This window comes from Podarcis vaucheri (assembly GCF_965113315.1).
Source record: "Podarcis vaucheri genome assembly, chromosome: 4".
NCBI lineage: Eukaryota > Metazoa > Chordata > Lepidosauria > Squamata > Lacertidae > Podarcis > Podarcis vaucheri.
This window is the reverse complement of record NC_138762.1, coordinates 43,796,631-43,821,926: the sequence shown is the minus strand read 5'-3', so window position 1 is coordinate 43,821,926 and position 25,296 is coordinate 43,796,631. Positions and strand designations below refer to the sequence as shown.

At 45.4% G+C, this 25,296-nt stretch overlaps 2 protein-coding genes across 6 annotated transcripts in view; one reads left to right on the top strand and one right to left on the bottom strand.

The window, feature by feature from the left end:
- Nucleotides 1-10,717, bottom strand: part of CD80 (CD80 molecule) — a 42,593-nt gene extending 31,876 nt beyond the window's left edge. Inside the window, exons 1-4 of one of the 2 annotated variants that reach the window (XM_082220795.1) lie at nucleotides 10,700-10,717; nucleotides 10,314-10,605; nucleotides 9,057-9,510; nucleotides 1,051-1,185 (exon numbers count right to left, since the gene is read on the bottom strand). The gene's annotated coding sequence lies outside the window, so the exon portion shown is untranslated. Of the gene's footprint in view, nucleotides 1-1,050; nucleotides 1,186-9,056; nucleotides 9,923-10,313; nucleotides 10,606-10,699 lie in introns of those variants that run through there. The other variant, XM_082220796.1, reaches the window with a different exon arrangement.
- Nucleotides 10,718-12,310: 1,593 nt separating this feature from the next.
- ADPRH (ADP-ribosylarginine hydrolase) lies at nucleotides 12,311-24,941 on the top strand. 4 transcript variants are annotated; one of them, XM_082220776.1, is made up of 4 exons: nucleotides 12,311-12,507; nucleotides 16,364-16,679; nucleotides 23,153-23,513; nucleotides 24,302-24,941. In XM_082220776.1, the coding sequence occupies exons 2-4, from the start codon at nucleotides 16,367-16,369 to the stop codon at nucleotides 24,699-24,701; spliced, it is 1,074 nt and encodes a 357-aa protein (XP_082076902.1). In that variant the 5' UTR covers nucleotides 12,311-12,507; nucleotides 16,364-16,366; the 3' UTR covers nucleotides 24,702-24,941. The 4 variants fall into 4 exon arrangements, with proteins under 4 accessions (XP_082076902.1, XP_082076899.1, XP_082076901.1 ...); XM_082220773.1 differs by lacking the exon at nucleotides 12,311-12,507 and adding an exon at nucleotides 12,525-12,664; XM_082220775.1 differs by lacking the exon at nucleotides 12,311-12,507 and adding an exon at nucleotides 12,550-12,664 and having other exon boundaries at nucleotides 16,359-16,679.
- The last annotated feature ends 355 nt before the right edge of the window (nucleotides 24,942-25,296 follow it).

Genomic DNA, 25,296 nt, shown 5'->3' with positions numbered 1-25,296 from the left:
GGGGAGGCTTTATGTTGGGGGAGAACAAAACTGAGTTATTTGCGATGTAATTGGTCAGTTACCTAAGTATTTTTATTTACGTGATGGGGGGGCAACTGTACCCCTGTGTCCCCCCCCGGGCTATGCCCATGGATGCAGGGATGATGAATGATCTAAAATGAAAGTTGTATGAGGAAAAGCTGAAATGACAGGAGTTCCCAAAGATTTTTACTACCGTCTCAGAAAGAAAAGGAAGAACTATTGTTTACTGCGTCCAGTGAGAATAACATATTGGTGTAGATCTGATTAATATACTGTTGGGCAGGGTTTTTTTTTAGCTGGAACTCATCAGAACTCAGTCCCGGCCCTTTCTCAAGTGGGCACTATTGCCATTCTAAGAGAAAGAGGGAGGTGTTCTGGCACCTCTTTTTCTAGAAAAATAGCACTGCTGTGAGAGACTTCAGATTTCTAAATTCACAAATGAAACAAGGTAACAGAAGATGCTGTAGAATTGCCTCCGCTGGAGTTTCTAAAGAGTTCCTACCTCATGGAAATTGGCCTGACCAGCAGATCTGTAGCCAAGTTCAAAGCTCCCTGAGACTTTAAAATGTCCTTAATACTGCTATCAAATGAAAAATGAAATGAAACACAGGCATGCATACCATACATTTAAAGCAACCCCCCTCAGAATCCCGGAAAATGTAGTTTACTCCTTACGCAGCAAAAATCCCAAGCACCCTTAACAAACTATAGCTCCCAGGATTCTTTGAAGAAAAAGTGCTTTAAATGTGCTTCAATTGCATTGTTTGTATGCAGCCATGCAAAATTCCTCTTTCAGTACCCCATCTGACCGTTTCCCAACCCCCTCCGGTTTTCCTGTCATTTCTCACCATACCAGCCTTCTCTTAAGGCAAAAAGATGTGGGGCGAAAGCGCCAAGAAAACTAAATCTAAATGAACCTTAACTCCCTGTTTATGCCAGTCTCATAAGAAACAATCTATCTATCCGTCTGAACTGTAACTTAGCAAATTAAGAAAAAGGAAGGAAGAGGGTCCTTCGCCGTCAACTTACAGTAAGCAGAAACCAGAGAATGATGATTTGCCTTCCAGATATATGCCTCTTCCTTCAATGATTGGTATAAATACTAATGTTAATTTGGCTATGTCCCACGCAACAGAAAGCTCCTCTAAGTAGTTCGTTCTTAACCTGTGATTGCATAGAAAGATGAGCTACATGACTTTAAGACAAGCCAAATGTCACCACCCCCACAACTTCCCCTTTTTGCCGTCGGAAAAAAAATCAAAAACTTTCAATCCTTGTCCAGCACTTTCCATATCATTAGAGTAACAGAGGAGCAGGCTAATCTGTGGTAGCACACTGGCATTCAGGAGGATCCCTAGCAGGATCCCTAAGTTTCTAAAATGGGCTAAGAAACAAATATTAATGGATTAAATGTAGGAGTGGTGTTATTAAATGGAATCACATTCCACTTTCATTTCTAGGCCAGCCTGGCAATGGCCCACAAAGCATGGGCCGATAAGGGGACAAAAGGAGTGGCTCTGTGCCAGCAGACAAAGGGCTGGACCTTCCTCCTTCAGCTGGTTGTTAGAAAGAAAAAGGCCAGAGTCGAGAGTTGAATAATATGAGCTAGAAGCTGGATGCAAAAGCTGCAGGCTAGAAAGGCAGAGAGGTGGGGGGGCAGAGAGTCAGGGGGTGCCAATGCTGTGAACCCCTCCACTGTAGGCTCAGGTGGTATATATGTGTGTAAATAAAGACACCTCAGTCTCTGCTGTCCAAAGTGAACCCTGAGTAAACACCCAGAACCTCTGGAATCTCACACTGCTCCGAGATTGGGGTGGCATGCAACACAACTCACTTCTTTATTTCAAAATTATGTCATCATCAGATAGGCTTATTGCACACTAAGAAGAGATTCCCTATTCATAAACTATCACCTTGCAACAATTTGTTTATTTATATTTAATTACATTTAGGGGCCACCTTTTCTACCCCCAAGAAGCTCAAGGTAAGCGTCCATGGTTGTCCCAGTTCTCCCGCTCATTTAATCCCCACGGTGTGGAGTTCTGGGATTTCTTCCAACTCCCTTCCCCTGTATACACATTCAGATTTGGGTAGGCGTTGGGGTGGGGAGGGGGAAGAGCCATGCACTAGTGGGACTAATTGTTCTGGGCAGTAGTGTAGCTATCCGCTCGGGTGCCTGGTGCGGGGTGTGTGTGTGTCCTGCAGCTGGGGGCAGGGCAAGTCTCTCCAATGCTTGGAGCCTCTTCGCCGCCTCCCCCTCAGCTTTTGGGTGACTGAGGGAGAGGCAGTAGGCAGACGCAAGTCCCACACTGCCGTTTTAGGCAGCGTGGAATCTGCAGGCGCCTAAGGCACCACATCACTCCTAAAAAGTTTTGTGAGCCCAATTTTTATTTTAAACTCATTTTGTCACCCCCCTCAGTGATGACACCCAGGGCAGACCACCCCCTCCACCCCCTTCCTCCCCACTGGTTCTGTGTTCTGTTAGTGCAACCAATTTACTTTTTTTACTTGGCCATTTGGATAGATGTTTTGTCTCTTGCAGGGTGGTGATATAAATGTGATTTGTTGTGGTGGTTTGAATTCTCATGTTGTTTTGCTTTGTTGTCTATTGTACACTTGTTCTGGGACTGATTTCAATAATGAGCAGGTTATAAACTACCTAAATAGTGTATCAACCCATTAGTGGAGCTCATCCTGATCTGCCCAGCCATTTTCTTCTGTTGCCACAAGGCACATTTGAGGCCTGTTGCTCTTATCACCAGGGTTGAGGTAAGACTCAAAGGCTGGTCCATTCAGCTTCTGTACATCTTGTACTCCTCCCGCCACCCTTCACTAGAAGCAGCAAAATATTTTGGGCTGATCTTGGTCATGATGTTCTGTGGTTTAATTATGTTGTGTTTTCCCCTGCAGATTTTGATATGGGGATATATTTTTTAAGCGTTTGCTTTTATGGACATGAACATTAGCTTTGTCTTTCTCTCTTCCACTCCCCACCTCCAGTTGCCATTGAAACATTTGGCCAGACTCAGTCATGTTCACTTGACTTTTTTCTTTAAATGGGAATCCCCAAGTGATACAGTAGCTGGGTGGTGCCTTTTCATTACCTAGCTTGGCCAAGTGGTATTATTTGAACAGAGTACTGTTTATTTTTCTCTCCTGTCTCAGCAACCCTGACAAAGCAGTTTCTCTTCATCCATTGCCTTTCCAATCTGGGAAGGAGGGCTACACCCATTTCTTCAAGACTGGTGAGGAGAACTTGCAATGAAGGCCTTTCCCCATCTGGTCCCTTTTATGTTTTGAAAAACTGGAAAATGGATTAGTGTTCTTCAGCTTCTTTACTTCCCTTTAAAACTTTTAAAGGCTTTACATTTCTGTTTGCCTTTCTATTTCTAGCAAGATGTGGCAGTGTGTAAGGTAAAAGGTAAAGGACCCCTGGACAGTTAGGTCCAGTCAAAGGCAACTATGGGGTGTGGAGCTCATCTTACTTTCAGGCCAAGAAAGCTGGTGTTTGTCCACAGACAGCTTTCTGGGTCATGTGGCCAGCATGACTAAACCGCTTCTGGTGTAATGGAACACTGTGACAAAAGCCAGAGTACACAGAAACACCATTTACCTTCCCGCAGCAGTGGTACCTATTTATCTACTTGCACTGGCATGCTTATGAACTGTTGGGTTGGCAGGAGTTGGGACAGAGCAATGGGAGCTCATCCCGTCGTGGGGATTTGAACCGCCGACCTTCTGATCAGCAAGCCCAAGAGGCCTAGTGGTTTAGACCACAGCGCCACCCACATCCCATATACAGTGGTACCTTGGGTTACAGACACTTCAGGTTACAGACTTTGCTAACCCAGAAATAGTACCTCTGGTTAAGAACTTTGCTTCAGGATGAGATCAGAAATTGGGCAGTGGTGGCACGGCGGCAGCGGGAGGCCCCATTAGCTAAAGTGGTACCTCAGGTTAAGAACAGTTTCAGGTTAAGAACGGACTTCCAGAACAAATTAAGTTCTTAACCGGAGGTACCACTGTACTAATTATACACAAATGACAAATGTTCTTTAGATGATGTTCCCTATTCCTGGGGTCTAGTAGAGACCAAAGGCCTGAATCACTTAGTCATACATGGTGAATAAGAAATGTTGCCCATTCTGGTGTAACACTGCTTCTGATTGGCTCACTGGGGTATCCAACATGGTGCCATGAGGACTTTCCCTGGCATCTACAAAGCCTTGGAGCCTACCCTTCCCCCCCAGGTCATTCTCCCCTACAGTTGCAAATGTGGTTACCTCCTCCCACTCACTGCTCTCAAAAGTACGTAGAGTTGAAGGAAGAAGTTGGAAGAAGAATTCTGTTTCTCATTTTCTCTTTCAAGTCTATCTGCTTTTCAAGGCTCTGATTGGCACCCTGAGAAGCTGAACAGAAGGTGGAGCCACTGAGAGGGGAGAAGGGATGAAAGGGGACCCCAATCTGGGAAACTGAGGGGGTGTTGGTAAGGTGACCTGGGAAGAGATTGGAGGGGAGGAATATGAGGTGCCACAGGAATTGGGTGGGGGCATGCAGAATTGTGCTGGGACTGGTAAAACAGATAATTTCAACTCTTGATCTGTGATTTGATGGTGGCTTTATTACCACCCTATCTAAAAGTCACTAAGTTCCAAGAGGGGCTTCATGCCTTGGATAAAAGTTTTGTGGTGCTGAGTTTACTTGGCAATCTACCACTGCAAGGTATGATATGACAGTGGTTTTTGGGGACCCCGTTTAAAACAATACAAATTAAAGGGAACCCATTTTAATTCTACTAGATCAGTATATATGTAGGCTCCATCTATGGGGGGGGGGAGAGAGAAAACCAACCTCATAATCTGTTTGTGATGATAAACTAAAATCCATTTCGCATTTACTTCTGCCACCCTGTCTCCCCCACCCTATATTTGTGCCTTTGATAATTTGCACCTAAATGTTTTTGTTGTTGTTGTGTGTTAAACTGACAGTTCCACTTATTTTTTACCTTAAGAATGTTTAATAGGATGTTTTCCATCAGAGCTGGGTGAATTTATTACAGAACAGCTACAATCTGAACATACATAGGGACATTTACTATCAGTATAGGTGGTTATGAGCAGGAGGGGAAATAGCCCACAGGTGTGCTATTTTTGTGTGCAGTTGACCTCAGTGCACACTCCATGCATTCACTTCCTACTCTTAGGATGGGACTGAAATTTGAACGCTCTAATGCACAGGTACATAGGGCCAAACACAACATGACACTGATTGCATGAATGCAATTAACAAACTGTTTTTTTAAAAAAAAATATGCAGCAATGAGAGCCCAAGCAATATTGGAGCTGTGAAGGATGGAGAGAGAAAGCTTTACAATTTAACTCCTTGCCTTAAGCAGGATGAAAATATACCCTATGCTATTTGCTTCAGAAGGAAAGCCTCTGTTGGCAGCATCATTTTCAAATGCACCCCTAGCATTTGTCTAAAAAGTAAAAAAGAATAACAAAATAGTGATAGTGCTTTGCAAAGGACAAAGACCAGTAAGGGATTACCCTTGCTAACTTCAAACATTTTCAGCACATGTTGATGGATGAAGCAAGCTTGCTTTCTCCTACTCCAAAGGCTAGGACCTCAACCAATGGCTTCAAGTTCCAAGAAGGGAGATTCCGACTAAAAATCAGAAATACCTTTCTGAAAGTAAAAATTGTCCAACAGTGGAACAGACTTCTATGAGAGGTAGTGGACACTTGTTCCTTGGAGCTTTTTAAGCAGAGGCTGGATGGCCATCTGTCATGTACGATCCAGTTTATGCCTGCATTGCAGGGGGTTGGACTAGATGACCCTTGGGGTCCCTTCCAAGTCTAGAATTCTGTGCTTTTATTTTATAAACCTTGAAGGATGCTGTAAAGGCACTAAAGGCCATGAAAACCACTGGAATGATTTCTTTTAAAATTCAGAGGAACTGGTTGGAAATCTAAAGGTTAAGACTTTATTTTCTAAGGAGCTAACATGTCACAGGCTAAAAAGAGGAAGAACACTGGTTTAGCAAAAGAGGAAGATGCTTAAACCACCCGGCATGCCTGAGAAAGTTTTCATCATCTCTCTTTAAATCAAACAAACAATGGAAAATAGAAGCCATTTGGAAAATTATATATCGTTCTTGGAAATTCAGGCTTCTTAGCAGTACTTGTGGGATCTCTTAGAAATGTTGCCAGCAGGACAGTTACTCAAACTGATAGTAGATCCTTATTTTATCAGGTTGCCCTTGTTACTAAAATAAAATGAAATAAAAATGATAACATCCTCGTTATCTGTTAAACTGAAAGCAGCTCACGGGATTAAAAATAAATCCTAATTCAAGCAACAATCAATAAACTGATACATACAACAAAAGAAGTTGCAGCAGAAAAATTAACCAGAATCCCTTAAGATTCTGCCACCTGAGGCAGCTGCCTCAGACCACCTCATGGGCAGGCTGGCCCCGCAAAAAAATTCAAAGTCCCACACAAAGTTTGCCCTAATGGCCCAGCCTGCACCAAGTGGTTCAATGAAATAATTTTAGGCTCTGAATTTAACGGTCTTAAGGGGCATCCCTCTTTAAATTCAGTGTCTTATTTCATTTGCTTCAAAATGTGGTAAACCCATCTTGCTGCGCATTGAACCTACAGTGAGGGGTGGAAGTATTTGATCCCCTGCTAAATTGCCCATTTGCCCTCTGATGAAGAAATGACTACTTTGGAATCTGCTGGATTGACAGGTGTCTTTTGTACAGGTACTGTAACGAGCTGGGATTACAGGTTAAGACCTCTCCCTTACAGCAGGTACTTCTAATCTCAGCTCGTTACATACAGTGAAGATACCAGGTAGCCTGACATCTGGCTGGTTGATAGGGGATCATATACTTATTTCACTCATTATAATGCACATCAATCTCGGACTTTTGTCTTCTGGGTTTCTGGGGGTTTTCCTGTTGTTATTCTGTCTCTCACAGCTACAAGAAACCTACCATTAAAATTATGGACTGGTCATTTCTTTGTCAGAGGGCAAACGGGCAAATTTAGCAGGGGATCAAATACTTTCCCCCAGCACTGTAATTTAGACACCCTGACCGCCAATAGCCCTTGATCTGTCCCTCAGGCTGTTTTATTTTAACTTTCCCAAAAGTCCACCTATAATATAGTAAATACCATAATCACTGAGTTTCATTTTATTACTGCTATTATCTGTTTTCCGTTTTACTTGCAGCATAAATCTATGCATGTCCACTTAGAACAGGGCTGACCCAAGGTATTTTGGTGGCTGAGGCAAATACTTTTTTCCCTCACTGTATCTTATCTCCAGTGCTATTTAATATCTACAGTAAGCTGTTGAGAAAGATCACTAGGAGTTTTGGGGTGAGGTGCCATCTGTATGCTGATGGTACTTGGATGTAATTCTTCATAACTTTTGCATCAGGAGAGGCTGGGCTATTGCCTGGAGACAGTGATGAAATGGATGAGGAAAAGAAAGCTGAGCTTCTCATGAAGATGGAGGCACTGCGAGTCAAAGTTCCCATGTCTGAGAAATTGGTCAGTTGCCTTTCCTGAATGGGGTTGCACTTCCTCTGAAGGAGAAGGTTCTCAATTTGGGGGTGCTCCTGGATCCAGCTCTGTCACTGGAAGCTCAGGTAGTCTCAGTGACTAGAAGTGCCTTTTACCAACTGCAGCTGGTTCAACAGCTACGGCCACTGCTAGACCAGGAAAGCATTGCCACAGTAGCTCATGTGCTAGTTAATTCAAGTCTTGATTACTGCAATGCACTCTATGTGCCTGATTCCAAAGCTGCAGTTAATAATACAGTGGTACCTCTAGTTGCGGGCACAATCCGTTCCAGGGTGCTGTTTGCACCTCGAAAAGCCCACAACTAGAGTGGTGCTTCTGCGCAAGCATGAAGTGTGAGACAGTGCTTCTGCGTGTGTGGCGAAACCCAGAAGTATACACATCCGGGTTTGCCGCGTTCGCAACCCGAAAATCCGCAACATGAAGAGGTATGACTGTAATAATAATAATAATAATAATAATAATAATAATAATAATAATAATAATAATAATTTATTATTTATACCCCACCCATCAGGCTGGGTTTCCCCAGCCACTGTTGGGCAGCTCCCAACAGAATATTAAAAACACGATAAAACCTCAAACATTAAAAACTTCCCCAAACAGGGCTGCTTTCAGATGTCTTCTAGAAGTCAGATAGTTGTTTATTTCCTTGACATCTGATGGGAGGACATTCCACAGGGTGGGCGCCACTACCGAGAAGGCCCTCTGCCTGGTTCCCTGTAACCTCACTTCTCGCAGTGAGGGAACCACCAGAAGACCCTCGGAGCTGAACCTCAGTGCCCAAGCTAAATGATAAGGATGGAGACGTTCCTTCAGGTATACTGGGCTGAGGCTGTTTAGGGCTTTAAACACTTTGAATTGTGCTCGGAAACGTACTGGGAGCCAATGTAGGTCTTTCAGGACTGGTGTTATATGGTCTTGGTGGCCACTTTCAGTCACCATTCTAGCTGCCATATTCTGGATTAATTGTAGTTTCTGGGTCACCTTCAAAGGTAGTCCCATGTAGAGTGCATTGCAGTAGTCCAAGCGGGAGATACGTAGAGCATGCACCACTCTGGCGAGACAGTCTGCGAGCAGGTAGGGTCTCAGCCTGCGTACCAGATGGAGCTGGTAGACAGCTGCCCTGGACACAGTTAGTGCAGGATGACGCAGCACGATTGTTATTTTTGGAGCCTCGTGAGGTAGATTAAATCTGTTTCAGTATTTTAACTGTTTTATATTTTGTAAACCGCTTTGAGGGTTTTTTGTTTGTTTTTTTCAATCAAGCAGTGTATACATTTTATGAAATAAAGACATAATAGACACACACAAACCCTACAGCTCCAGTTAACACACACACAGATGTTTCCCACCACTTTCCCTCCCAACCCTCCTTCCCGGTCACAAAAATAATTGCAAATGATTAAATAAAAATCAGTATTACAGAAATATACTCACACTCTCCGTCCATGGATCTCTCTTAAGAAATATGAATGAAAAAATAAGTTACTTAAACTTGCAACCACGCCTTTCTCTTTGCTAGCTACAAAGAATGGCTGTGAGCTATTTGGTGGCGCGGCCTATAAGGAAACAATTCTGTGTATACTCAGGACTGATCATAAAACAGCCCTCCCTTATCTTACAGAGTTGTTGAAGTTTTCTTATAACAAGAGGCAGGTGAAACCTGCACAACTGGGGCTGAAACTGTGGCAGTCTTACTGATACTAAAACTTTCACATAGCTTTTCTGCTCAGAAACCTAAGGGGTGGGGTATCCTCTTGGCGATAGCTGTACTTTTGGATTAGGGTTTGCTGAATGCTGCAGAGACTTGATTGACAGACATGTTTGTACAGCATTCTAATAGAAGAATAACATGTGTGTGGAACAGGAAAGAGTGTGTGGCTTTAAGATCCTAGGAGGGGAAAAAACAAAAACAAATTGCTTGACCTTCTCCTTGGGAGGACTGTGCCCCAGTAGGCAGTGGAAAAGCCTCCACTGCTATGGAGGCTTTCTAAAACTACAGTGGTACCTAGGGTTACATCCGCTTCAGGTTACAGACTCCGCTAACCCAGAAATAGTACCTCGGGTTAAGAACTTTGCTTCAGGATGAGAACAGAAATCGTGCTCCAGTGGCGCGGTGGCAGCAGCAGGAGGCCCCATTAGCTAATGTGGTACTTCAGGTTAAGAACGGACCTCTGGAATGAATTAAGTTCTTAACCCGAGGTACCACTCTACTGAGTAAAATGACCCACCTGTATCTGTTCCTCTTGTGACATTCACCAGTACTTCCTGATTCTCCTAACTGCAAAATACAGTTAGGCAAAAAATAAAGATGTGGCAGCCTCCCAGGAAATGTTACCAGAGAAAATAATAAAGTGTCCCTTACGCAAGCACAAAACCAATGCATTCCCTTGGTATCTTGGGATGGGGGGCGGGGAATGGTGTTTTTGTAGGTACACAAACATCCATTTCTAGGATACTGTTGTAGCAAAGTGAAATCTCAAGGGAGGAAGACACATGGAAAATGCACAGGGCACAGCACATATATTAGGTTCAAAACTTCAGTGATAGTGGAAAGAGACAAACAGAGAGGAAGACTTAAAATTGCCAGTGGGGTTTTTAGTATTTTATGTTGGACCTACAAAGCCCTATGAAATGGCGTGGAAATGTGGCTTGCAAAGCTGCACCTAATATTAATGTTAAAATTTCAAAGACCTTTTGAAAATGCAATGCACTGGATCCTTTGTAACTCCATTTTGTAATTCTGCAAAACACAGGAGATTCAGGCCACTTTTTCTTGACTAGGTTCAGACTGGCTCAGAGCAGTTTCACATGTACATTCTGCTTGCCGAAAGTTCAATGGGTTTCGGTAGACATGATGTATCCCAGGAAGCACACAAGTGCATGCTCAAGTGTTGTCTGGCATTACAAGGAGCCTCATCTGTAGTAGCAGTGCTTGTCTATGAATCCGGATGACATTTCCACGCACAGCACAGGTAACATCCAGCTGCATAAACAAGACAGCTCTCAGAGTCGGCTCACACAACCCCACCACCCACATTTACTCAAACGATGGCCCTGGTGAGTTCAATGGCACCTACCATGCAGTTCTAGGCTCGGACGTTAGCCCCACCGAATTCAGTTTTCAGTGGGGTAGCCCTATGACTTCACTACACAAAAAGCAACCACCACACGTGTCCTGGCACTTTAAAGTTTAACATGGTCTGCTGAGCCGAGGCAGAAGTTTTTGTTGACTACAATCTATCCATAGCTGTCAACCGTCCCTTATTTGGTGGGAAACTCCCTTATCCCAGCGTCGTGTCCTGCTGCTGTCCCTTATTGATGATGTCCCTTAAATTTCCTGGGTTTCATGCTCGCCCGGCTCAGGAGGAAAGCAGTGGCTCGGGGTCCTCCGCATCGAGAGAGAGAGCACGAGCTGCCACGTTTCTGTCTCTCCCTTTTCCCCCTCAGGGGTGCGTCGTGAGGAGACGGGTGGCGGCGGGCGGGCGGGCAGGCAGCCCCTCTCTTGCGAGACTTCCGTTGCGCTGCCAGGGGAAGCCGGAGGCGGCAGCAGCAGTGGCAGCTGAGGAGGCGGCCTGAGGGAGGAGGAAGAGGAGGGGATGGGGAGGGACGCAGAAGGGTGGCACTTCAGCGGCCACCACCGCACCGCAACTGCCTCATGCCGGGCTCGAGGGCGGCATGGGTGAGAGTCTCTCTCCCTCCCTCCCTCTCTCTCGGGCAGGGAAAGGCCAATGGAACTCCTCGCGCCAGGATGACGGCAGCCCCGATGTGCTGCTTAGCATACCCTCCAACCAGTGCAGCATCTTAATGTAGTGATTTCCCCCTCTGCATCCCTTTCATAACTCTATTTTTATAAATAATTTGTCCATCCATAGTTCTAATTTTTACTACAAGTTTTCTGTCAATCCTACCAATGTAACTCTTTACAATAGCTTTTCAAATAAATTATTAACTTTCCCCCTTCTTTATTAAAGAGGTCCTCTTCCTGGTTTCTAATTCTGCCTGTAAGGTTTGCCATCTCGACGTCCTTCATCAGTTTTGTCTGCCCCTCTTCTTTGGTCAGAGTTGTAGACCCTTAGGATGATCTAGTCCAACCCCCTGCAAAACACGGTCAGTCGCAGCAAAAGCAGCATGGCTCCGTGAGCGCCGGATTTCTGTATAAACTAAGCAAAATCCCTTATTTTGGCAGCTGATCCCTTATTTTCGACGCTGCTGGTCCCTTATTTTCAAAACTGTAAGTTGACAGCTATGAATCTATCCCATCAGATTCTACGGGGCGGGAGTGGAAGGGAAGTCACCGTTTCTGTTTGTTATTATGTGATGTACCTATTTTGTGTTTTTATACTGTCATTCGCGCTGTGATCCTCGGGTGACGGGCGACATATACATTTAATAAATAAGTATTGAGTGTTAATTCTAATTTACAGTTGTGTGCGTGTGTGTGTGTGCGCGCGCGTGCGTGCGTAAGAGAGACCCCTGCGTTTTAAATCGTGCAGCCTCGAAGAGGGACGCTTCCCTCCTCATATTTCCACTCTTAAATTCGCTTCCACACTGCGTGTAGTCGCGTGTTTGTTGACCGACAGATTAGAGGCATCCCCCCCCCGCCCGCTGCTTGCAATCCAGCCCCGAAGAAGCGATCACATGATTAGGATGGGCCCTCCTCTTCGCCCGCTCTCTCTCCCAAAGTAGCTCCTCTCCAGTTCGCTAGCCGCTGACGAAGCAGCGCAGGCCAGCTACAGTACTTAGTCAGGAGGACGACCGGCGCTCGGAGATTGGCTGCGGCGGCGGCTGTTTCTGCGCGGCTTGGGCGCAAGTCCAGCCTCTCCTCTCCTCCCCTTTCACTTTCCTTTAAGGGGCTTTCCTGCCCGGGCTTCTGCCTGCATCGCCGGTAAAACTCAACTGCAAGTATCTTTCGCGCGGCGAACAAATCCATGTTTGGGAGCTTGCAAAGCCGACCCAACTCAGGCGGCGCCCGCCTGGGCTTGTGCTTCTGCCGCTTGGTGATGGCGGCAGCATGCAGCGCCCGAGTCTGTTCTTTCTCGGAAGTAAGGCCCGCGAAGCGCAGAAGCTCTTCCCTCCCAATCCAGGCCAGGCATCAGACGGCCGGTTTAACCCGGCAACCCCCCACCCCCAGGGATCGCTTGCTCTCAAGCAGGGCCCGCTGCAAGGGCACAGAGTTGTAGTAGCCTCGGAGTAAGGAAAACCGAGTGCATACCCCCCCCCCCAGTTCCACACCGCAGCGTGGAGCCGCCGAGTAACGGGCTGCAATCCCAAACGCGCCCACCTGAGAGTGGGGGTGGAGGGGGGCGTTGAACTGAAACAGGTCTTGCTTCTGAGCAGAGGCCAGATTGTGCTGTGTGTTTAGGATCGCAGCCATGGATTTATTGGGGGGGGGGGCGATGGACACCGACTTGTCATCGCCCTCTGCCTGGCTCTGTCTAGCAGATTCGGAAGGACGGTTGTTTAAAATTGCTTTCTATTGACCCCAAGTACTCAGAAAAAAATCTGTCAAAATCTTTCTACAATTTCTATTTTCAGTTTTTATTTATTGACTTGATCGTGGGGCGGGCAGCAGCTACGCCCGTGCAGCCTGAGTCACGGCAAACCAAGCGCGCATCTCCCAAACCCGGGAAGTTTCCACTTTGCGCCTCGGCGGGTCCCGCTTCTTTGAGGGGGGTTGACTTAACTCCGAAGCTTGCATTGCATTGGCAACCGTCGCTAAGGATGGGTGGCGCGGGCTGAGGCGGCTGCCTTAGCTCAGAAGGAAGTCCCTTCCCCGCTTTTTTCCATCCACCCAACTTACCTCCTGAAAGCCAAGTCCTCGAGAAGCCGAAAGCACTCGGAGGTGCGAACAGAAGCAGCCTCTGGTGCTGGAGTTTGCCTAGAGTGGGAAGGGAAACTCATGATTTTTTCCTCCTTTTTAAAACCCGGGCATTATGAGGAAGGGGTCAAGCGGCGAGCCCAGGGCGCTGGGGGTGGAGGGGCGAGTCATCTTTCAGGGGCGGTGTACTCCCTTCTGCTGGGAATCGATGGGGCGTGAGGAAGCGCAGCTGCTGCCTGCTCGGAAGAGGGCAGGAAATGGTCGCGGAATGCTATTCATTTCTACCCAGAGCAGCCGGATTTAACCACCACAGCCGCCAGAATAAGACAAGGAAACGTAACAGGGCCAGCTAGAGCAAGGCAGCTCGCCTAGGATGGCAGCCAGGCTTTTCAAGCTTAGGTACCTTTCTCCCAAGAAGCAGCCCCACACATACTGTGTGAATTGGGCCCTCTTGCAAACAACAACAACAACAAAACAAAAAATGGGAGCATTATATCACATGCATGTTGGTAACCGCTTGTGGGCCGAGCGGAGTTTCCCTCCACACCTCCAATATATCGAGGGCTACATGCAAATAACACTGTACGATGTCTGAGGCACAGGATGTCGACAGGTGACACTTTCCCCATAATTGCATTTCCCTACTGGCAAAGGTTTATTTAACCTGTTGAACCTTTGACTGCTGTTAAAAGCGCAAGAGCCCCGCAGCACTGCAATGCCAACCCTAAGATGGTCAAGGAATGCAAGTTTCATGAGATATATAAACTAGATAGACAAACCTTTAATTGGTGGCAATGCTGCCAGAGTCAGTGCAAGAGTGGGTGTGGTATTTTAGATGGCAGTGAGGGGTGGTCTGTGTCAAAAGAGACTTATGATCTACTGTAACCAAAAGGCAGGTGACTGTGTTTAGGAAAATCCAATATGGAATTGTTCAGAAGCATGCTTAGAACATTTATTGCAGGTATTTATTATTCATACCTCACAATATCTACAGTGATGTAGATATTCTGCCCTTTCCCCTTTCCTTTAGGAGAAAAGGAATGTGAGCCTTTAACAAGATTATGTTGATTTTAGTGATTGTACCACCAGCAGCAACTCACCGCCAGAAATCCCCCTATTTTTTTCTCCATGAGTGGGAAAGCAATGAATCACTCTCCCTTCCTCTCCATGTTGCTGCTAAAACCAATCTAACTGTCCCACAACTGCATTTTCATTAAACAATAACAACCCAACAGCAAGAGATTAGGTAACAACCTTTGATTACCCTGCAGGGTTGTCAAATGTTCTGTGCCCTTCCTCAGAACAACATTAGTAGAACAACGTACCTCCGGTTGTGAACGGGATCTGTTCCGGAGGTCCAGCCATATCCTGAGGATTTTGCAGCCAGAGGTGTCTGTTCTGTGTAGAGCGTTTCTGCGCATGCATGAGCTGCGAAACACTTCCAGGTTATCTGCTTTTGCAACCTGAAGTTTACGTTACCCGAGGATAACGTAAGCCGAGGTTCCACTGGATTTATATTTGCATTATCAGGGAATTTTTTAATGCTTATGCAGCCAGGTTAAAAAAAAAGATGCATAAAACTAAACCCTTATTAGGGACGCGGGTGGCACTGTGGGTTAAACCACAGAGCCTAGGACTTGCCGATCAGAAGGTCGGCGGTTCGAATCCCCGCGACAGGGTGAGCTCCCGCTGCTCGGTCCCTGCTTCTGCCAACCTAGCAGTTTGAAAGCACGTCAAAGTGCAAGTGGATAAATAGGTACCACTCTGGCGGGAAGGTAAACAGTGTTTCCATGTGCTGCTCTGGTTCGCCAGAAGCGGCTTAGTCATGCTGGCCACATGACCCGGAAGCTGTACGCCAGCTCCCTCGGCCAATAAAGCGAGATGAGCGCTGCAACCCCAGAGTCGGCCACGACTGGACCTAATGGCCCTTTACCTTTACCTTTAAACCCATATTAGAAAGCACATGCACTTCTATCATTGCTGCTACCTTTTAATTTTGGGTGACTTTTGCCCAGTCATTGCTGCAGTACAATCCTGGATTTCTCCGTTATTTTACCTGAGCAACTCGCTTTTCTACCAGGAAATCAAAAGAAACTAGCTTCAAAATGAACCAGGAAGTTGCTTCAAAATAAAGTAGGCAGGCCTTCTTCATTAGTGGAGTCTTGAGAGAAAATATAAAGTGACAACCCCCCCAAAAGGAAGTCTCAAAAACGACTCCAATATGAATCAGAAAGTCCCTTCTCCTTTATCTGTGGGAGTGACTTCTTGGGTCATTTGAAAGCTTATTGATTTATTTAAAATACTATTTAAAAGCTAGTGTGTGCACGCATATATACCAATTGTTTTCAGAAGTTACCTTTTTAATGTATATGTCCTGCAGGCAGACTTAGGTGACAGGTTACACCTACAGCACTGTTCACATGATCAAAACGTTCGCATACCGAAAAGTCTGCAGCTAGAGCAGTGCTTCTGCGCAGGCGCGAAGCGCGAGAGAGTGCTTCTGCGCGTGTGGCGAAACCCGGAAGTATACACATAATGGGAGCAGGCCTAAGCTGGAGCAGGACCGCAATGGTAAGTCCTGCCCTTGGATGTATGCGCATTCGCTTGCACATCTGCAGTGTGTGTACAGGTGTTTGATCATGCAGACAGTGCATGAGCACTGTTCATAGGATCAAACATATGTAGGGAGAGCAGGATTGAGGCTTGATCTTTCTAGGATTTTGAAGGATGTATATCAAGCACTCACAAGCAAGAACGAGATTGAATTTATAGAGACAGGCAGGGACCAAATATATTTAACAGGATCCCTGCTCTTTGTGTACTGTAGGTTGATTTTCTTAGACATTTTGACCACGTTGCAGTTTTAACCTGTTTTTCATCAGAGGCTTTATTGATTGCAAACTATTGTTTTGCATGAGGACAGAACATGTGTTCGGGCCTGCAAGAGAACTATGAGGCTGCCATGGTGCTGAGTGCTGTTGGAGACGCCTTGGGCTATTACAATAATAAATGGGAGTTCCAGCGCAGCGGTGAGAAGATTCACAGCGAGTTGGCCAAAATGGGCGGCCTGAACAAGCTCAACGTGGCAGGCTGGAAGGTCAGCGACGACACCGTCATGCACTTGGCTACTGCTGAAGCCTTGGCAGCAGCTGGGGAAAACCCAGACTTAACCCACTTGTATAAACTCATTGCAGCAAACTACAGAGATTGCATGGATGACATGGATGGACGAGCTCCAGGTATTTTTTCCTAAACTTTTAAACATATGAAAATAGAAGGCAGCAGTTTCTGGATCATGCATGTTCTATGTGTTCAGATTGGAACATGATGTTTCCCAAAGGCCTTAGAGTCCTGCAGTACAGTGGTACCTCGGGTTAAGTACTTAATTCGTTCCGGAGGTCTGTTCTTAACCTCAACTCTTCTTAACCTGAAGCACCACTTTAGCTAATGGGGCCTCCTGCTGCTGCCGCGCCACTAGAGCACGATTTCTGTTCTCATCCTGAAGCAAAGTTCTTAACCCGAGGTACTATTTCTGGGTTAGCGGAGTCTGCAACCTGAAGCATATGTAACCCGAGGTACCACTGTACTATTAGAAAGGGTTCCTTTCACAACTCTGTCCAGTGGCTGCAGTCACCTTTTACGGCTCTCATTAATTTAATGCTCTGCTGTGTTTTCTAGTCAGATCTCATAAAAGCAGGGAGTGGGAACCTTCAGGCCTGCCAGAGGATGTTAGCATCTCTGACCACTGGCCATGCTGGTATGAAATCTAGAGGGCTGCAAGCCTCCCACCCTTGCATTATAAAGGGCAGCATGGGGGATATGAAACGGGAGACATGTAGCCCAGAATAATGGCTGTGATACCCTACCATCACTGTGCAGGGTAGGCTAGGTGGAGATATGATGGAATTTTAATATTTTGTATTTTATAGCTGTATTTTAATATTTTGTTGGAAGCTGCCCAGAGTGGCTGGGGAAACTCAGCCAGATGAGTGGGGTATAAATAAAAAAATATTATTATTATTATTATTATTATTATTATTATTATTATTATTATTATTATTATTATTTCCACATGAGCATCAAATCTGTGCTGAGGTTTGAACCTGTGATTCCCATGGCTGTAGCCAAATCTCTCAATTTCTGGCTCACCTCATCTCATACTTTGATATCAATAGGAATAGACCTCGGTGCAATGAGCAACTTTCCCACTGCTTCAGCTTTCCATCTTCAGGAGGACACTTTGCTCTTCCACTTAGAATACAAACATTGAGTGTGTTATCCTCCAGATGTTGGACTGCAGCTTCTATCAGCCGTTATCAGTATGACCAGTTGTCAGGGATGATGGGAATTGTAGTTCAAGAATATCTTTAAGGTTACAGATTCCTCCAGCCCTGACTTAGAGTTAACACCCAGCCTTCCCACTAAATATACTCTGTTTAGAATCTAGTATATTTTAGTTCACTCCCATTCTGTGAAATGGATATCTCCTAATTCAGTAAACATGCTGGCTGCTACATATTGTCCGTTGTTGGCAAAAGGCCTATATATCTTCAGAAAGAAGCATGGGGTCATCTGGGCCTTTCATTTCAAAGTATTTAGCTCCTGCCAGAGAGCTAGGAAACAAGAGTAGGGTTGCATGGCAGGTTGGCATTTATTTGTTTGCTTTTTTCATCCCAAGATTGAGAAACTGCTTTAAGGAAGAGGTATGCTTCCTTTTTCTTCCATCTCTCTTCAGTTACTTTCCCCTCCTGTGATGATGATTATGTGTGTGGCTGTGTTACATTTTCAGTGGCTGGAATGGGGAATTTGGGAAGTATTGATTGTATGCACTCCAGTCTGTGGATTCTGAGCTTTTCAACAACATAAGAGCCAAGTGTGCCAGAGATGATAAGCAGCTCAAAATGGGATTTGCATAGGACATCTGTTCATAAAAAAATAAGATGGCTGAATCTATCTATGCAAAGTTGTACCATATGCTCTGCAAAAGGAATATTATGATGCACGAGAATGATATGAACCCATCACAGGAACCTGAAACACAATTCAGAGTTTGCCTTTTGACTGCATTTGGGTGATAGTCTCTCTTAGAAGCAATGGACTTTTCCTGAGTCCAGCTAGGTTGCTTCTGCACTAGCTGTTTTCTGACTACTTCCACTCCTTCACTTCATGGAAAATCCTGGTGATGTTCCTGCTGAAATGTTGCATTCCAGCATTTCCCATTATGCTTTCTTTTAATGTCTGATTTGGGGTGTTTTTTCTGAGTTTCAGAGCACTTCTGGGCCTCTGGGCTTGCGTTTCTTCCGTTCCAGGTCTCTTCTGCTATTACATTGCTAGCTTGTGGTAGGCTTTTAAATTTATTTATTTATTGCCTACCTGCACTTGGGAAGCTGCCATCTAGCTTAGTCTTACCTACTTGACTAGCTGGTGATGGCTCTCCATGGTTCCAGATAGGTATTTCCCAGCATGCAAAGCATATGCTCCTCAACTGAACTGCAGTTCTTCCCCTGAAAACTTCCTGATTGCACCGAAGCAAAAGTACCATAGCAGATAACTTCAGGAAAATGTTCACTGGTGTAATCATTGTAGCCCCAAACTGAGAGGGGTGGAGCTTCCTGCTACACTGAGCTGGGAAAGAGGATTGTGAAACTGTCAGATGATTTGCAAACCTGTTAGAGACTGATGAAATTCAGGGGATTCCCCACTGCCCCACCCCTGAAAAGGCTTTTTTGGGGGGAATCCCCCTACCTGCACTGTCCCTGGGAAAGGCTTTCTCAGCAGGAAGACACTGCTGCTTTGCCAACCTCACCACAGCTTGATTTGACTGGAAGGCCCAATGAACCATGGACTGCGCCAATGAACTTTTAAAAAACAACAAAGTAAGTTTTATGTACTTGCGCTTCAGTGCAACAAGGCAGTTCTGGACATGGACACCCACACGCCCCACAATGTTATCTGCAAGCTTAACTGTGACACTGCCCTTGTTAAGCCACATTACTATTGTCTTGGAAATTTCATGGTGCAACAAGGAGCACACACACACAAAGGATAGAAAATACATCATATGACCCCTTAAATATATACAGTGAGAAAATGCATTTGAATGGGGGAATGAGAGAAACAAAATAGTTTTGAGTGAAAGTGTCACCAAAGAGAACATTTGAGGCAACATAGAGTATTAGGCCAGGCACAGGCTATAAGTTGGGAAATCCCCTGTTCTAATTTTGGTGCTGTAATTAATTCACTTGGTCTTAGCATGAATATGGTGACGAAACTACTAGACTCCTGTTATTACTCAGCTGTACTTTCATTATCGAGCTGATGTGTGGAATCATGTTGATGACTTGACATTTATATAGCACTTTCCTTAAATATTTAGACTTCCAGAAAGTGGAAGCTGTGATGTTGCTTATATAGCAGCATCAGTGTACCATGTTTGTATGCATGCATGCATACTGCATTTGCATATTTTGGAACTAAAATCCAGACATCAGTTTCTTTGCCCTGCTGGTGGCACAGCTTAGTGCTGCAGAAGCAGCACATGTCCTCCCCCAGAAAGGAAGCAATGGGTTCAGGTTTGTGTACCAGGCTGAGAACAGCCAGTCACTCAGACCTTGCTACCTGCGCGGGAACTTGTGCATCCTCCAATCTCTAGGCTAGCACAATCCACAAAGATCTTATGGGACAGGGGGGCTGTGTGATAGCACTCCTGATACCCTGAAATCCCTTTGGCAAGCACCTAAAATTGCAATGTAGAAGGCTGCCTGTCAAGACCATTGGTCCATGTTGCTTAGTACTGCCTACAACAGGAATAGCCAAAGTGGTGCTTTCTAGCTGCTCCCATCAGCTGCAGTCAGCATGGACACATGTTGTCTGACAACAGCTGCAGGGCTATCCACCATTTCCACTGACTGACAGTTCTCCAGGGATTGGTGTTGTTCCCAGCCCTACCTGGAGATGGAAGGGATTGGACCTGGGCTCTTCTGCAGGCAAATACGGTATGTGCTCTGCCACTGAGCTACGGCCTCTCTCCTGGACACGGGCAATAAACTGTGTCAACTGAAGGTTGGTGGAGCAACCATATGGGGACAATAAGAGCATAGTTGTACAAGCAGTCACAGCTGATGATCAGAACTTGAATAATAGTTATATTACTAGGGTCTGTTTCCCCACTTGCCAACCCAACCTATCTGCCTTCCTCCTGCCCACCCACTCCTCCCTTTTGCCCTCACCTATCCCTTCACAGCTCACCCAAACCACCACTCCCTCCCCAACCCCTTTTAAAAGAGAGGGATAAGCGCTTTGGGGACGCGGGTGGTTAAACCACAGAGCCTAGGACTTGCTGATCAGAAGGTCGGCGGTTTGAATCCCCACGACGGGGTGAGCTCCCGTTGTTCGGTCCCAGCTCCTGCCAGCCTAACAGTTCGAAAGCATGTCGAAGTGCAAGTAGATAAATAGGTAGCGCTCCGGCGGGAAGGTAAACAGCGTTTCCGTGTGCTGCTCTGCTTCGCCAGAAGCGGCTTAGTCATGCTGGCCACATGACCCGGAAGCTGTCTGTGGACAAACGCCGGCTCTTTCAGCAAATAAACCCAGAGTCGGTCACGACTGGACCTAATGGTCAGGGGTGCCTTTACCTTTTAGGCGCTTTAGAGAACAATTGGCCAAACTACTTTCTGAAGCGCCTCTGCCCCTTAAAACAGCTTGCCTGGGCTGCCTGCCCTCCACACTGCTTGCTTGCTTGTCTACCTGTTGTTGTGCTGCAACTGCAGCATGACAACAGCTTTACATGTTTATGTACATAGGAAAAAGTCAGCAAGCTGACATAGGCTGCAATCCTATGTATATTTACATGACAATAAGCCTCATCCATAAAGAAGGCTGATTGCCGAAGAATTGATGCTTTTGAATTATGGTGTTGGAGGAGACTCTTGAGAGTCCCATGGACTGCAAGAAGATCAAACCTCTCCATTCTGAAGGAAATCAGCCCTGAGTGCTCACTGGAAGGACAGATCGTGAAGCTGAGGCTCCAATACTTTAGCCACCTCATGAGAAGAGAAGACTCCCTGGAAAAGACCCTGATGTTGGGAAAGATGGAAGGCACAAGGAGAAGGGGAGACAGAGGATGAGATGGTTGGACAGTGTTCTCGAAGCTACAAACATGAGTCTGACCAAACTGCGGGAGGCAGTGGAAGACAGGAGTGCCTGGGGTGCTCTGGTCCATGGGGTCACAAAGAGTCGGACACGACTAAACGACTAAATAACAAGCCTCATCCGTGGGTTATTGTAAGACTTAATTTCTGGGTACACATATAAGGACCTGTTTTCCCCATGAACCATGGTATGCAAATGGAGCATAGGAAATGCTTTTAAGATTGTACAGCAGATGAAAAGATTGTCTATAGATAGCTGGGAAGAATGTAGTCCCCTTCATTTAGAGCTTGTGTGTGTTTAGATACGATGCTAATTTCCTAATGGTACGTCTTGAATATCCTAAATAACTGCAGGCCAATACAGTTGTACCTCGGGTTACATACGCTTCAGGTTACATACGCTTCACGTTACAGACTCCGCTAACCCAGAAATATTACCTTGGGTTAAGAACTTTGCTTCAGGATGAGAACAGAAATCGTGCTCCGGCGGTGCGGCAGCAGCGGGAGGCCCCATTAGCTAAAGTGGTGCTTCAGGTTAAGAACAGTTTTGGGTTAAGAACGGACCTCCAGAACGAATTAAGTACTTAACCCAAGGTACCACTGTACATAAAAAGAAAATCCAACTTTGCTGTGGCCCCTTTAAAGATGAGCATCTGGTATCTATGAACTCTTGGGTGATGCAATTCAAGAATGCTAAGAAGAGTCCTGTCCGATCAGAAGGGTTGATTTAAGAGTCTGTTCTGTGAACATAAGCTGATCTTGGGAGACACCCCAGCCAGTTTCACATGTCTGAGCTGTGGTAGTTTCCTAGTTATAACATGCTGTCACCATGCAATTCCCTCCTAGTATGGAGTAAGGGTACACTTGTCACCTCTCTTCCACTTCCACAGTGCGCTTGCTTGCTTGTAGATGGGCTGGGGAGAAAGGGGGCATTATTTTTTGCTTGATAGCAATTTGGCAGAGGTCCTTGATGGAACCTTCCACCCCCCCCCCCAATATTCATCATTGATTGGGATCTCTAGAGATTTATGGAAGAAAAAAACATCCCCTGCTCCTGCTCAGCTCAAAACGGAAGGACCACCTTCTGCCAAACCCAAGATCTGGAGGGTGCAGTATTGGCTGTGTCATAGGGAGGGTGACTCCCTGCTCTGGTAACTTTCAGATTGGATTGTTGCAGAGCTGGTGCTGCCCTCGAGCGATTCAGATACTTCGACTGGTCCAAAAAAAGCAGCAACCAGATTACTGGCTGGGGTTCACATTTAGAACTCACTCTGGAACCTTATGAGAGATTACTAGTAATAAATATTATTAATAAGAAATAATGATAAAAAGCATCATTAATGCATATAGTTGTTATAGTGTTATTAAATCTTGTTATTCATGATAGTCCTATTAAAACCTCAGGAAATCAGTGCTTATTGATCAAAAGCATTAGAGGAAAGTTGTTACCTGGTGCTTGTGCGTAGAGCATACAGGTTGAGGATGCTTAACTTCGGGTCAGCCTGAGATGCAAATAAACAATCAGGGCAGATGTACAAGTTTCCCATCTTTCCCACCCTTCTTAGGTGGTACCTGCATGGCATACGCCTTGAGATTGGATCCAGACAAGCCGGATAGCTGGATACCGGACTTCTCTGAAACAGGAGGAGGGTGTGGTGCAGCCATGCGGTCAATGTGCATTGGACTGAGGTTTCGTCACCCAGAAGAGCTGGAAAACTTGATCGCAGTAAGCATAGAGAGCGGTCGGATGACTCACCACAACCCTACTGGCTACCTTGGATCCCTGGCTTCTGCTCTCTTCACTTCTTACGCCATAAATCGCAAGCCACTCCAGGAGTGGGGGAAAGGGCTCATGGAGGTGCTACCAATGGCAAAAGCCCATATCCAGAAGGCAGGTTCCTTTGTGGAGAAGAACTTGCAGCGCTGGTAAGTAATACACATTTTGGAAGTCGGAAGGTTCTAAAAGCCATCTGATAGATTGAAATAGTTACCGATAAGATGTTGAGAAAGTACCCTCCTCAAAAAGTCCGGAGGGTGGCAACACAAGAAGCTCTCCCCAGGGAAGTTCTCCTGGCGCCTTCATTATATATTTTAGGCGCCAGGTGAAAATGTTCCTTTTTAACCAGGCCTTTGGTTGATCTAATTTGCATCCTATGCCCTTAAAAAAATTTTTTTGGGGGGTAGCTATTGGTTTGTTTTTATTTTGATTATGTATTTTGTGGTTTTATATTTTGATTTTATTCTGTGAACCGCCCTGAGATCTCCGGGTATAGGATGGTATATAAAAACAAAAAATAATAGTAATGTTCCTTGTGCTGGTGACCAAGATAGAGGGGGAGGAAATGGATGCTGCTTATTACCCTGGAACAGGATTCTTCAAACCTGGGTTTCCAGCTGTTTTCAAACTACAATTCCCCTTATCCCTAGCTAGCAGGACCAGTGGTCGGGGATGATGGCAACTGTAGTCCAAAATAGCTGGAGATCCAAGTTTTTGAAACCCTGCTGTATAATATTGAAACATTGACCCTGAAGTACATATGTACTACAACAGAGTACATTTCCTGATCTGCAGATGTCTCAAAATGTGCTGGATATTAAGACTTTCTAAATTTATACTGGGTTTACTTTTATATTCATACAAGGCATATACAAATACAGTCTTAATATGAAATCCTAGATATTTACATACCTTCCCATGGGTTTCTGCTTCTTAGGAACTACTTTGAAAAGCAATGGAAGAAGTACCTGGAAACTAGAGGCATTTCAGATGGGAAATCTCCTCCAGCCTTCCCCGAAGTGTATGGTGTGAAAGAGAGAGATGAATTCTACACGTCCTTGAGCTACTCTGGCTGGGGAGGTTCAAGTGGGCATGATGCTCCCATGATTGCTTATGACGCCATCCTTGGTGCTGAGAACTGGATTGAGTTGGCTCACAGGGGTTTCTTCCATGGTGGGGACAGTGACTCCACTGCGGTCATGGCTGCATGCTGGTGGGGGGCAATGCACGGCTTCAAAGGCATCAATGCAAATAACTATAAGGAAATTGAGTATAGAGACCGATTGGAAAAAGTAGCAAGGAAACTCTATCACCTGAGCTTGACTGCAGAGCAGTGAAGTCACACTTGCAGGGCAAGACATCCCCTGCAGAGAACTGGAAGTTGCTAACTAATAGCCTCTGTTGCTGTTCATCCTTGCCAAGCATATAGTGCAGTAAATCAAGAGATTTAAATATAGCAAAATAAAAGGCCTACTCTTACAAGCTTTTACTTGATGCATTAACACCCAGTGTAAAGTCTGCTTGGATGCAAATTATCAGTGAAATACTAATGCGGGCCAATAAACTTGAGAAACCTATGAGACAGTGGTGTAAGTGTGAGTGGCACAACACAAAAGTTAGGTAGCGGGGGTGGGAGATATCACAGCAACTACTTGTGGCCATTATTTCTAAAATTTGTCATGAACAAAGATATTTTGGTGGTGTTTTCGCAGGTCTTTGACTTTGAGAGTTTAGTATCAGAGACAACTTTGCTGTCAAATTCTATACAGTGGTACCTTGGGTTACAGGTGCTTCAGGTTACAGACTCTGCTAACCCAGAAATAGTACCTCGGGTTAAGAACTTTGCTTCAGGATGAGAACAGAAATTGCATGGCACGGCAGCAGCAGGAGGCCCCATTAGCTAAAGTCGTACCTCAGGTTAAGAACAGTTTC